The sequence below is a fragment of the Penicillium soppii genome (genome assembly GCF_028829465.1).
Source record: "Penicillium soppii strain IBT 18220 chromosome Unknown utg000006l, whole genome shotgun sequence".
Classification (NCBI taxonomy): Eukaryota; Fungi; Ascomycota; class Eurotiomycetes; order Eurotiales; family Aspergillaceae; genus Penicillium; species Penicillium soppii.
The window spans coordinates 822,224-835,770 of NW_026643236.1; the positions used below are offsets into that span (position 1 = coordinate 822,224).

Here is a 13,547-nt window from a genome sequence, read left to right on the forward strand (position 1 = left end):
AGTTAGGATCCCAAAAGAGTGTGCATGCAAAAAGCAATCAGAAAAAGAAAGGAAATAAAGGAACGTAAAGGAAAGACTGTGAGGGAAAGGATGAAGAGAAAGGGAAGTTTTGGAGTTTGGAGGCGTTCGGGGGTGGAGGATCGGAGACGGCTGGTAAAGCACGGTACAGAGCTAATGAATTCTGTGATTTGATTGGGCGATGGCCAGGGTGTTATCCGGTAACGTGGTCACGGTTGGTAACGAGATGAAACCAAGGTCTGTGTGCTTGAAAGATGTACTGGGTACATGAGACTTATGTACTACAAGTACCCGGTTTGGTGGTACCTGTACCCAATCGAGATTTAATATAATTTGAAGATATAAAATAGGTATATCAAAAATAATAATTATAAAAAACTGTATACAATATAAAAGAATGATTCCAGATCTCAGATCGTCTACCTCTCCCTATTTGGGAATCTAGGAATGATGTGAATATCCACCTTTTTCGTTTTTGAATGGGCTGAAAAAGATACCCCCCACCGTATTGTATTCTTTTTTTTAAGCCCGTGGAGTCGCGCTACCGCCCGCTCGGTAGGGGGTGGCGGCCTGGTTAATTGCATCGTCACATTTTGGATTGGATTTAATATCTTTAATCCAATCTTTATTTATGAGATTTTCTTTTCTCTTTGAGATAGAGTTGGCCCAGAACGTAATTCCGATCTCGTCCATACTTTTCTCGTGACAAGAAAACAGTTTCCGAATCGATTTTGGATCTCTCATAAATCAATCGCACTAGGAAGACGGCAGTGTCTCAAAATATCCTCGATTTCTCCACCATGTCCATAAAAAGCTGTTCAGCTACGTACATTGTATACGCGGATAATTAAAGTACCCGTAGACAAATGTACCAAAAATTGTATAATGTTAACTTATGAGCGTACAGATATGTACAATATTGTAGGTAAGCTCCAAGGGTAAACAAAGGATCCAAGGTTGAGAGTGCGGAGGAACCGTGTTTGGGTCGGGTACCATGGATGCCTCCCGCTGTAATCTAGCAAGACACCTATCATACCGTCTCTCCAAGGAGCTTGAATCAAACGCCCAGACAGCACATTGGATAGTTCGTGTATTACACAAATGAAAAAAAAAAAACCAACGCAAAAAAATCGAGTTCCTGCATTAGCGCTATGTCTGATCCCTGGTCACTGCAAAGTAAATCATGTCCCACTATTGTTCTATAGAGATATTTGGAAAAGATGTTAGTGGAGTAGTACTTTTGCTTATTAGTTATATACAATTTAGAAATTGTGTACAGCTTCAATTGTAGTATCTTAGGTTGAAGGATAGTTATCTACATTGAATTACGTTGTAGGCGTTTACAATCAAGGTGCATACAGTTTAGGTACCAAAGTAAGAATAACACCTGTATGGATACGGTGATCGGGCTTGCATGAGTCTATCTGCTTTGGGTAGCAGTAACATCTTTTCTTAAATAAAAAAACCATAGTCGAGTTTTCCCGGTTCCTCGGACCAGGTGACTGGAGACCGATGCTTTGGGTCAGACGATCGGTCGCAGTTCCCCGGGCCAATACTACAGGTCTGTCATTCTAGGATCGTCATGATGATGGAGTATAATGATGTCTTAAAGTGGCTATAACAGACTATTGAGTCCTGAAGCAACTGGGGTCCTAACTATCTATTACTCGGCTGTATCGAGGAGCAGTGTCCCCCTTTCCACTAACACCAATCCATACTAGTGAGGGCGCATGGCAGCGGTCAGCCAAGACAGACTAAACATCAATAGTCGACAGATCCCCCGTCGATCACTCAAGGATCTGCCGAGCTTTTTATTTCCTTTCTTTTTTAGAGTGGCGCCGCTCTGGACAATTTACCCCTGTTCTTCGGATTCCTCCAGGCTCCAGCTAAAAGTGATGTGACACCATTTCGCTTTTGTTCCCGGGGATCTGGTTGGGCCCTGCTCCAGAAGCGCTAAACGTCTTGAAATAAGAGGCTCCATGCAAGCAAGTCACGAGGAGTTGCAGTCTCAACTTTGCCCACCCCCTTTATCTGCAATTGCGCGATCATCACTCCGGAGACCCGGCCCGTAGAACGCTGCACTGACGTTTCAGCCGAATTTTCGCTCATCTTCTCCAGTTAATTCCATCCTTATTTTGCCATATGAATTTTGACAGCCAGTACCATCAAACATTGGATAAGCGTTTGCTTTCGCTCTCCAGAGTAATTGACAGCAAAACGTTCAAGGTCGTTAGGTGACGAACCCTAAACTATGGAGTCGGAAGGTCCTCGGGTGCATATCCTTCAACCGTGATAGGATCATATCGGGAACTCTAACTCTCTGACCTCGAACCTCGTCGGCACATGGATTGGCACCCAGCACAGAGAGGAAGGAAAAATACACAATGAACCGGTCTAACGGATCCTTTGTTCTAGTTGTAAGCCACAAGTTCACCACCCAATCCTCAATTTAGTGATCTACTCCTTTACTGCTCTTTTTGGTGGCATGTTCTGACCCGAAAAGCCGCCAACGCTTCAGTCTTCAGTGATCCTAGGTTGATCGTGTCCGATTAGCCAGTCATATAGATCGGGAGACTTGCAGTGGGGATTAACAGGGGGTTCCATCTCTTGCCAGAGAAAACATCCGCAGTAAATACCTCTTTTGAGACTGGCAGCCCCACGCCGTAGATCAAGGAGGGTACACAACGTGGCTCTTGACCCATTCCACCTTCCCAAGCTTTGTACGCATATGGTGCCATTAGTGGACAAAGTGAAATACTATGATGGAACACGCAGCTACAAACTCTGTTCCTAGTTCAAGCTTGTGGTGCAGCAGGGCGGCTATCGGTGTCCGCACATCCACATCCGATGGCACTTCCGAATAATGACTTCAGAACTTCTTTCCCCCTTTGACGATTGTGCCAAACTTTGGTCTTGGCACATCATGCCCCACTACTAGTCTCATGGTCCCCCAGGATGGCTACAGTTGTGAAATAAGATAAAAAGGAGTACTCCAGTTTCGAGTAGCGTGGGCATAGCCCAGTTTGGTATTTCTCCAGTCTGGCCGAGAATCCCCGATATCCCTTCAAATTCATACAGCATATAATACAGTGCTATGTATGATAAGGTCCATTTTTGTGCTTTAAGCCTATTAAGGTAATTAGTAGAGCTAGTTAGAGTACTCCGTAACGTTGCACAAAGATCTTCCGGCAGCATTAGGGGGATCTGCCATGACGACCCCTGGGTCGATCCGTAACGCATGCATACTACGCACGGATCCCTGGGCTCCATTGGACTATTGATTGGATCTGGTGTGAACCGTTTCTTTGGTAACACAATCTCAAATATCGAGAGCCGAGCGCACAGTCCAAAATGGAAATTTGAAAAGGAGAAAAGAGGGGGGGGAGTAAAGTAATACCCCGACATTGGATTTATGATGATCGACAGATGTGTGACAGCACATCAATTCCCCCTCTTTTACGTAGTAAGCCTCAGTGCTTTGTGATCAACATATGAACGGAGTAACGGATTGATGTTCAATGGGGGATCCTCAGATCGCCCTCGATCATCATCCCCGCTTCTCAAATCCCTGTCCATGGCTGTGCATAGCTTTACGAGCGACTTCGAAAACTGACTCGTCAACTGCCTTGATTGCTCTAGCGCGAATTCGGAGTATTTCGGTGACTAGAAATATCTCAGTGGCTGAGCTGTACTCTCTGAGCTGTGTGATACATCCAACACGACTCCCTTGTGGCGCCGGGAAGATCTGTGGCGGTGCGCAAGTGTATCCAGCGCCCTGCATACAACTTGCATACGACTTTCCAAAAAAAGTATTTGTCACATTCGTGGGGCCAATTCACCAATTCACGTCATTTGCATTGGCCACAAAGGAACGGCCTGCAAGATGACTGGATGCACCGTTCCTCTCGGTGCATCCCGATGCTGTGGTTCAGATCGGAATGAAAAGCACATCACAGACCTGCTGTGTGTGTGATGAGATTGCATCTGCCCCTCCTTCGTCATCCGTCATCACACATTTTTTAAACGCTGTTTGAGCAAGCTCCAGATTGGAGTAGAAGGGCTCTTCCGAGTTTCCTTTTCTTCCTTGGTTAGTGTTGTGATATTCAAGAGCCTGCATTTGAGCAACCTTCTCCCGACCCGTGCACAGGATGCAAATTGACCCCTTGCATGTGTTCTCACCGGTAGAATAGTCTTCTTCATCTTTGGAGAAGCTTCCTTCTCGCCCCAGCTGGCTTGGCGGATAGGATGTGTCCAATCCAAAATTATAAATTAAGAAAATCACTGGGCCCACCAATTAGAGGACAAACTCTTTGTTCGTATGGCCCCGGACACAAATTCCATCCTCGTGAGCACTTTTGTGCTCTTCCTGAACGAGACAGTTGCAGATGCAGCTACACCCTGACAACCCATAGCTGCAGTGCAGCTCAGCACGCCCTGCCATGTCTCTCAAGCTCCGAACATATAGGTACTACCCCTTTAGGCTTCTTTTTCAAACCCGACGTCGACTCCTCAGGGATGCATTTCCGAGCACTCGGCCTGATTTAATATCCACCCAAGGCTCAAGCGTGCATGAACAGCCGTTCGCAGCTCGCCCTGCCCGGACGATTGGATTATAGCTGAGCAGCGGGTACATTTGCATACTGCAATGTCCTGCCGAATAAATCCATAAATCCGGATTTTTGCACTGCAAGGACTGCGTGGCTGCAGATTGCAAACTTTCGAAAGCGCTGCCCGCCACACACGCCATGGGGGTCTAGGGCGGTCCGATAACCGTGTCAACAGCTATACAGCTTTATCCTTGCCGGCCGAATCATCTAAATGGGTGTTCATCCTGGTAAATCAGACTTGTATGCTGTCATTACACAAACCCGCAATGCAGAAACGTCAGCACCACATGCGCAAGGCTTGGGTGGGTTCAATTCTTGATTCAAGTATCTGCACATGGTGGTAGGTATGTGGAACCCGAGCCTAGGTACATTTGATGCTGCATCATGGACCTTACCTGACCCGATCACGCTATCTCCGGAGAACCACCTGAGCCGTTCTTAACCTTTCATCCTGTAATAGTATCTTCGTCTCGTTTCAGAATATGCAGAGCCCAGTGTTTGAGGTTGGGAGGTACCCTGCCCTGCACAGAAGGACCAATCGGCATTAGAATCAACTTTGGTCCCCGATAGATGAAATCGGGCTTCACAAGGTACCCTTTCATGCATGAGTAGCAGTTATTCTCGGGGACCACGAGCAAAGGGAGTTCCTTTATCAGTCTAGATGTCCTATTTTAAACACTTAAACCTGGCCTCCATCTCAATCCCAACGAACATATGAGTAGAGAACACATGGAAAGCAAGCAAATCTAGATATGTACCAGTACAACTAGTATGCATCTTGTGGTGTATATCTATTTAGAATCACCCCAAGCCACTATGCCGTGCAACGTAACTCCGAATGAACCCATTATGCAGCCGCAACCAAACATCCTGTCGCACGCAGCAACACTTGATCATTCTGCGATGACCATCTATTGGTAAGCATTCTTGATCTCAATGTACACACGACCATCAACGACTTCCTTAACGGAAACGCTCCTCAAATCTTCCACAATCCAATCGGCTCCAGCTTCCTGAAGCTTCTCCAGCGAATGCGTTGTCGTGAGCGCAATCACCTTGAACCCAGCGGCCTTTCCGGCTTTAATACCAGAAGGTGCATCTTCGAGGACAACAATGGAGGTTGAATCTTCAAGGCCCAGCTGCTTCCGGCCGAGCAGATAGCAGCGAGGATCCGGCTTGCCGAGCGGTACGTCCGCTGCGGTCACCAAATTCTTAGGGTGTGCGAGCCCGAGCACATCCAACCAGCCGTCAATGAGTGGCCGTGTACCAGATGTCACCACACCCCAGCGTGCGCCAGAGTTCTCAAGAGCTGTGAGGAGATCGCGGCCGCCGGGGATTTCGACGGCGTCTGAGCCGTATTGTTTCGGGATGAGGCCTTCGACATAGTTGACGTCTGGGAAGTTGAAATGTTATCAGTCTTTGCTTATCAAGGAGGCAAGATACGGTTGGAATGTTTAGCAAGTAGACTTACAGTCCCAGTTGGCCTTGGTCTGGTCGTATAGTCCCATGACATCGATACTGCGGCGGCCATGTGAGGTAGCGAGGATAGTCTTGGGGTCGACGCCCAGCTCGTCACCAATCCTAAAAGAGAGACCACATTAGGAAGTTGTTCTTGCGGATGACTTGGTAGAGCCGGCGTAGGACTGACTCACTTGTGCCAGTGCTTCACAATTGCTGTTCAATTTCGTATGATTAGTGGTCGTTTCAATTGCTTCCGGATGGGGGCAAAGGAGAGCTAATACCATCGGTAGAATCCACAATTGTGCCATCAAAGTCAGAGAGGAGGCCATCAAACGTGTGGACTTGCGTAGGCGCAGAGAACGATCCTCTTGTTGAAGACATGGCGGGGGAGGGGTGATGCGGGGGAATGCAAGAAGGTGAATGAGAAGAAAAGGATTGCTGAATCTTTTTAACAATACTCTCTATTGTAATCTTTAATCGTATGATTATGAGAACGCGGTAGAGAAGGACAAGACGTCATTAAATATATTTCTTGCTTATCTTGAGTCAAAGTCGGGCATACCCAAATAGGAATTTGTCCCGATCTCGACACCTTAGTCATCGAGATGCTTTCGGAGATCGGTCTAACAAATTATCCGCTTATCGGCTGAGGGAAATCTTGGCGCTCAACTTTTTCTATCCTCCGTTGCGGAAAGACTTATATAGTTTGCAGTGCACATTTTTGTGATATACAAGGACGTGTATTCAAAATGGTTACCAAAAGTGGCTTCGGTAAGACAAGTCTTGTTCAATAATTGCCCATGAGATCTTGGGGAGCATTTCTAACAGTTTTACAGGCAAGACCTCCAAGCGGGTTCCCGTCCGCCTGAGGCACAAGATTGAAAAGTCTGCTGTCCAAAAGCAGAAGAAGCAGAAGAAGCTCGCAAAGAAGGTATGGAATATGGTTCTTACTTGAATTGACACAACTCTGATCACTTTCTCTGCAGAACCCCGAATGGCGGTCAAAGGTCAAGAAGGATCCTGGCATTCCCAACCTCTTCCCCAACAAGGACAAGCTTCTCCACGATATTGAGGAGCGGAAGCGCATGAAGGCAGAGGAGCTGCAGCGCATTCGTGAAGAGGCACGAGCCCGCAAGGCTCAGGGTCTGCCAGTAGCGCAAAATGGCAGCGAGGCTGTCGATATCAACGAGGATGATATGCTGGACGACGATATGGAGGGCGATGACTCTAACCCAATGGCCGCTCTTCTTGCCTCGGCACGCGCTCGTGCCACAGAATACGATGACAATCAAAGCGAAGATGACGATGAGATGGAAGAAGATGACGAGGACGATGAGATGGATGAGGACGATGAAGGCGACGCACTGATCGACGAATCTGCCCCGCCATTGGTCACATCAAAGTCTTTCTCAAAGGAAAGCTCACGACGCCAGTTCGACAAGGTCTTCAAGCAGGTCACTGATAACGCCGATGTTGTACTGTACGTGCTCGATGCTCGCGACCCCGAGGGCACTCGGTCCAAGGACATCGAGCGCGAGATCATGACCGCAGACGGCGGCAACAAGCGTCTGATTCTCATCCTGAACAAGATCGATCTGGTTCCTCCCCCAGTGCTCAAGGCCTGGTTGATCCACCTCCGCCGTTCCTTCCCCACTCTCCCCCTCAAGGCGTCCAACGGCGCTGGCAACGCACACACCTTCGATCACAAGCAATTGACCGTTAAGGGAACTTCTGATACCCTCTTCCACGCTCTCAAGTCATATGCCAACGCCAAGCAGCTCAAGCGATCCATCTCCGTCGGTGTCATTGGTTATCCCAACGTCGGCAAATCGTCCGTGATCAATGCTCTCACTGCACGACTGAACAAGGGCTCGAGCAACGCATGCCCGACCGGTGCCGAGGCCGGTGTCACCACCAGTCTGCGCCAGGTCAAGCTGGACAACAAGCTCAAGCTTATCGACTCACCCGGAATTGTCTTCCCTTCTGCTAGTGACAAGACCACCAAGAAGAACAAGAAGCAAGAAGACCAGGCCCGTCTCATCCTGCTGAACGCCGTCCCGCCTAAGCAGATCGAGGACCCTATCCCCGCAGTCAATCTTCTGATCAAGCGTTTGTCGTCTTCGGAGAACCTTATCGCCAAAATGTTGGCGGTCTATGGCATCACTGCCCTCGTCCCCACAAGTAATGGTGATAAGACCACCGATTTCCTGGTCCAGGTGGCCCGCAAGCGCGGCCGTCTCGGAAAGCACGGTGTCCCCAACATTGAGAGCGCTGCCATGACAGTCATTAACGACTGGAGAGACGGTCGCATCCAGGGCTGGGCTACCGCGCCTGTGCGCAATGTTGTTGTCGCCTCGACAGATGCTACCGCCAGCGCCACTGAGCCTGGCGTTGAAACCACCCAGGTTGTCACTGAGTGGGCCAAGGAGTTCAGCATCGAGGGCCTCTGGGGCAACGGGCAGGGTGATGATGATGAAATGGCCGAGTAAGGGCACTTCTTCTTGCTCGCGTTACGACCTCGTTATCTCATTCGATTCTACCTTTCTGGATACCAAAAAGTGGGCGTTTTATGTTGGCATTCCATCGTTCCCTAGATTTGATCTCAATCTCAATGTAAGAATTTCATTAAAATGGATTAATTTCAAGCCAAATATATTCTCAACATTATGTGTGTAGAAATCAGACCGTTGTTCATACAAGTATGAAGTTCAAGTAGACATCACCGCCAAGCCCCACACTCGCGCATCGAGAACTCCAACGCGTTAGCGCGTCCTCCTTACAACCCTACAACCCTTGGACCCTCGAATTCTCAAACTGCATAGCACATTCAGTCAAAACACAATCGAAATATTCATTTACAGTCCCAACCTTCGAAAACTTGATTGATCCCAAAGGGGGGCACAGTACAACCCCCCGATCCTTCGAGATCGCAATCAGCACAGAATACCTCATCGCCACATTACATCCCTACAAAAATGCCTCCTCGCAAATCAACTTCTTCGGTGACACCCGCTGACCCAGATGACTCGCTACTTCAACAATCATCTCCAGCACCGCAGCCCGACAAGCCCGTCTATGCGACAGAGCAGCAGTTGAAGGCTCGAGCTGAAGCGGGCGCCAGCATTGAGGTAAGCAGTGAGGTAGCAGGCATGCAATAATTCAGGTGTTAGGGATCGTGGGACTATACCTATCTGTCTGCTTGGGGTTCAGAACCAGATTAGGCTAACCTCTGCAATCATCCGCAGGACTATCTCCTCCCTCGATCATTGACGCTTCGTCTCGCAAAGTCGGTGCTTCCGCCACAGACGACGGTCCAGAAAGATGCTCTGCTGGCTATGCAGAAGGCTGCCACAGTCTTTGTTTCTTATCTGTCTTCACAGTATGCATACCCCATTCTCACTCCCCTCGTCTTCTTGCCTTGTTCTCCAACCCTCCGATCTTATTTGGGAGATCATGCGTTGTGCTGTATCTGTCATTTCCTGTGCAGTTTATTATATCTCATGGCTAACGCACCGCCCCCCGCAGAGCAAACGACGGAACCCTGAAACGCACCATCGCCCCCGCAGATGTATTTAACGCGCTATCGGAGCTAGAACTAGACTCTTTCCGTGGCCGGCTTGAACAGGAACTGGAGGCATATACTGAGATCAAGGCCGGGAAGCGCAAGCCCAAGAAGGCCGATGCGAATGGTGCAGCGCAGGATGCGGCAGAGGGGGCGACTCAAGGCGACATTGATGTTGAGATGACTGACAACCCCGCCAAAAGGATGAAGCGGGATGAAGAGGGGGAGGGAGAGTCTGCTGCCGGCGTTCCTGTTGAAGATGATGGGGATGAGACGCAGGAAGAGGAGGCGGAAGAAGACGAAGAAGAGGAAGAGGATGAAGGTGAGGACGAAGAGCAGGAACGTGCTCCGCGTGAAGATGAGCTTGAGGTTGTGGAAGATTTGGATCGTGAACCTGGGGCTAAGAAGGGGCCTTATGACCCTGATGCCGAGGAGACGGATGAGGATGACGATGGACCTGCCAGTCAGTTGCGGGATAACCTTGGACTCGGTTGAGGTTGAGTGATGTTAAAGATGGCGATTGGGCTGATGGATAGTTCTATAGAAGTTTATGCCCAGGATACTTTCATGGATGGCTTGATGATGGCGTGGCGATATCGAGAAAAACTGGTCCGCGAAAAGAAAAGAATGTTTGTGCTTGTATTATACAAATAATGATGAATGTATTTTCATATTGCAGTTTCTCATCTTACTTTAGCATGCATAGATTCGCCATCCATGGATGGAACCCAACTACAGCAGGATTTGGATCCTCATGAGAACTACCTCTAGCAATTTCTATATGACAGTGTCAACAAAGGTATATAGAAAAAGGATCAAATAGGACGTCTTATGGTAGCATCTACTGGAGGAGGCATCCTTTGGAAGGCCTCATCTATCTTTTCGACGTGCTTCTCGGGCTATATATATATTTTGGCTCCAGGTCAAAGTCATTTTAGGATAAACCAAAAATCAAAATATATACTCTGTACATATATGTATGATTTGGAAGTTACCCACATTGCATGTATCTATATCAATGAAGACTAAGATGATATACTACTGCGCACATAACATTGGACATGAATCGAAAGATCTCCAAAGAGACCGAGGGAAATGTATTAAATGATACAGTACCACAGAAGGTATGAGATAACACATGAACACCCATGCATATTTGCATGAGCAAGATAAAAGGTGAAGGGAAAAGAGTAGAAACAAGAAAACCCCATAGTATGGGAAAGAGCCAATCCTTGGCCGCAAAACGCCCCAGCCAACCTATGCAGAAACAGTGTCTATCAGTGGTATCTTTCGAAAAGAGGACAGCAGCAAACATCAACCAGAGGAAACACAGGCGATGCAAGTAAGAATACACAGTCCACGAAGAAGGTATGTGAATAAAAAAAGCGAAAGCGAAGAAGATGAAGGAGGAAAGAGAAATCCAAAAAAAACACCAAAGACGCCATCTTGATAACCATACATCATGTCATGAACATGCGGTCACAGAATATCAGAATATCAATATCAATATCATGACCCAGACGTAAAATGTTTAAGAAGAAGCCACGATTCGAGGGATGGAGTCGAGGTTAAGATCTGCTCTCTCGGGCTTGACCTCGGAGTCGGCCGTGAGTATTTCCAGAGTTCCATTGTTCTTTGGATCCCCTGGCGCAACTTGACACATGATCTTGCCTTTGGGCTTTGAGTTGGGATCGGCGGCGGCGGAGGTTTTCGTGATACGATTGTTTTTGAATGCGGTGAGAACGGAGTTGGGCTTGGCTTGAGCGGGGTCTTTCTTGCTGCGTCTTGCGGAGGCAGCGGTGGTTGCGGGCTTCTTTGATTTGGTGGCGGTCTTTGCAGCGGGTTTGGGCGCGGTGGTGGATGCCTTGGGGGCAGTGGTGGGCGCCTTGGGTTGGTTCTTGATGACATCAACAATAGAGCGACCCTTGCTTGCCGGGTTCTTTGTCATTTTGTTGGCCTGGATATTCTTTGTGGCGCGCTTCTTCGCTGGCTTCTCGTCGGCACCAGAGGAAGGTGAAAGTAGGCCAGTGACTGGACGAGACCGTTTCTTTGTTGGCGTCACAACTACAGAGACAGATGGGAGATGCTGCTTGGGGGCCTCCAGGGAGCTTTCAAGACGAGGCATCGGCTCGGGCGAGGACTCATATTCGCACAGATCGTTGTCGCCGGACTCCCAGCATTTCAGGTTGGCCTGGTTGGCCACTTCGTCGCATGATCCTTGCACAATCAGATCGAAGCAGTCGTCAAATTCCTTGCCGCTTGGGGGTTCGTTGTTGATAAACATGGTCACTCCGTCTTTCCGACCGCGGATCGTTGCACACATTCTCTTAACGAGCTGGCGAACTCCCGGGATTTTCAAGCTGGTGCCGGCAACGATCAGGACGCGGGGACGAGACTTGATATCTGCGTTCATCACAGAGGTGATTGCCTCTTCATCGGGGTTATGTTCATTGTAGAGAACAATACGCGGGCGCATACGGCCGATTCCGTGACTCCGTAGACCACCGATCTGGCGGTTCTCATCGTTGATCGCACACTCCTCACACGCAGGAGGGTCCGCTTCGGTGAACATATCACGGTTAAAGTCAGTTAGAAAGCGACATTTTTGGCAAACCATCTTCTCGATACTGCCATGCAGTTGAATGGTGATGGGCCAATTGCCTTTGATGTTGAGAGGAATGTCGGTAGCTAGTGGTTTCATCCCAGTCTCGATGCCGTCGATGTTTTGGGTGTAAAGTCGTTTCAGGCGACCTTCCGTACCTAGTCGGGCGATCATTTTGTGGAAGGCGGTAGGCTTGCTTTTCTGAACTTCTTCAGACAGCGACCGGACCATTTCGTGAAAAGGTGCTGTCAAGGCGTAATCCTGATAGACAGCGGCATCAAAGAGAAGTTTGCCGGAGGCCTTCAAGTTGTGCTTCTTTTTTAGCGTTTCAAAAAGACCATCTGTGGAGCGGAAATCCGGAACTAGATGGGGTTAGATGTGAAAGGCGGCAGAATCCCCAAACAGAAACTTACTGCCCGCGGATGTAGAGATACCGGCGCCAGCGATGACGATGACATCTTTTTGGTGGCGAAGAGTTTGAACAAGTAGATAGTGCTGATCAGATTGCTCATGTAGAGACTTGGAGAGATTGAGGTACTGAGTGGTTCGTTCCTTTGGTAGGGGGTTGCGTCTCCTCTTTGCGGGACGGGCTTGGCGTGCAGAAGAACCCTCAGCGGCGTAGTGATCGGTCTCAGCTTCAAGTTGGGATGACGGTGTTGGATAACGCGCTTCTGGCTCCAGAGAAGATCGGGGGGACACCGAAGCCAAGGAGCTCAGGTCCGAGGCTTCGGACAAAGCGTCAATATCGTAGCCCATGGTTGGGATATGAACGGGCTGAATTGTGGCCAAAGTGGTCATGTAACAGCGTAGAATGTCACCTGAGAGAAAATTCGGGGAGAAAACGAAATGGGAGGGGTCAATCTGAATTTCTCAGAGATCGAAGAAACCCTCGAACGCAGAAATCATATATGCCCGAAGAATATGGGTGAGAACGTGAAAGAGGGAAGGGGATGAGAAAGGAGTAGAAGGGATGTTCGGGTATTCAAATGTAAAACGAGACGATGAGGTCAGCGTTTAGGGGAAATACCTGGGTAGCTCTTTATGAGATCCGCTAGATAAAGGTAGAACAAGGAAAATCAAAATAGCAGAAGGAAAAAAAAAACACAAAGTCCAAGCAGAAGAGTGGTCTTTGTTTTGGAAGAAAAAGCTTTGAATTCCGTGTTCAAGGAATGTGGTTGTGTGGCCGATGAACTGGAGAAAATTGGTCAGTGCTGAAAGCGACGACTCGGTGTTTTGGTTGCGAAGTAACATTGTTGGATTTGGGAGGATTTAAGAAGGGAGGGACTACTACAATACA

The 13,547-nt window shown here is 48.4% G+C and overlaps 4 protein-coding genes across 4 annotated transcripts; 2 read left to right on the forward strand and 2 right to left on the reverse strand.

Annotated features, from left to right (window-relative positions):
- Positions 1-5,536: 5,536 nt before the first annotated feature.
- On the reverse strand, positions 5,537-6,467 carry N7529_007686 (HAD family hydrolase; the record flags this gene model as incomplete). Its single annotated transcript, XM_057243213.1, has 4 exons — positions 5,537-6,018; positions 6,097-6,206; positions 6,278-6,299; positions 6,368-6,467. The coding sequence occupies 4 exons, from the start codon at positions 6,465-6,467 to the stop codon at positions 5,537-5,539; spliced, it is 714 nt and encodes a 237-aa protein (XP_057094751.1).
- A 368-nt stretch (positions 6,468-6,835) lies between these two features.
- On the forward strand, positions 6,836-8,575 carry N7529_007687 (GNL3/Grn1 family GTP-binding protein; the record flags this gene model as incomplete). The annotated part of the gene is made up of 3 exons (XM_057243214.1): positions 6,836-6,857; positions 6,923-7,017; positions 7,073-8,575. The coding sequence occupies 3 exons, from the start codon at positions 6,836-6,838 to the stop codon at positions 8,573-8,575; spliced, it is 1,620 nt and encodes a 539-aa protein (XP_057094752.1).
- Positions 8,576-9,061: 486 nt separating this feature from the next.
- On the forward strand, positions 9,062-10,143 carry cbfA (uncharacterized protein; the record flags this gene model as incomplete). The annotated part of the gene is made up of 3 exons (XM_057243215.1): positions 9,062-9,214; positions 9,332-9,465; positions 9,612-10,143. 3 exons carry the CDS (start codon positions 9,062-9,064, stop codon positions 10,141-10,143), a joined length of 819 nt encoding a protein of 272 aa, XP_057094753.1.
- A 1,036-nt stretch (positions 10,144-11,179) lies between these two features.
- On the reverse strand, positions 11,180-13,006 carry N7529_007689 (putative SIR2 family histone deacetylase (Hst4); the record flags this gene model as incomplete). The annotated part of the gene is made up of 2 exons (XM_057243216.1): positions 11,180-12,612; positions 12,664-13,006. The coding sequence occupies 2 exons, from the start codon at positions 13,004-13,006 to the stop codon at positions 11,180-11,182; spliced, it is 1,776 nt and encodes a 591-aa protein (XP_057094754.1).
- Between the last annotated feature and the right edge of the window lie 541 nt (positions 13,007-13,547).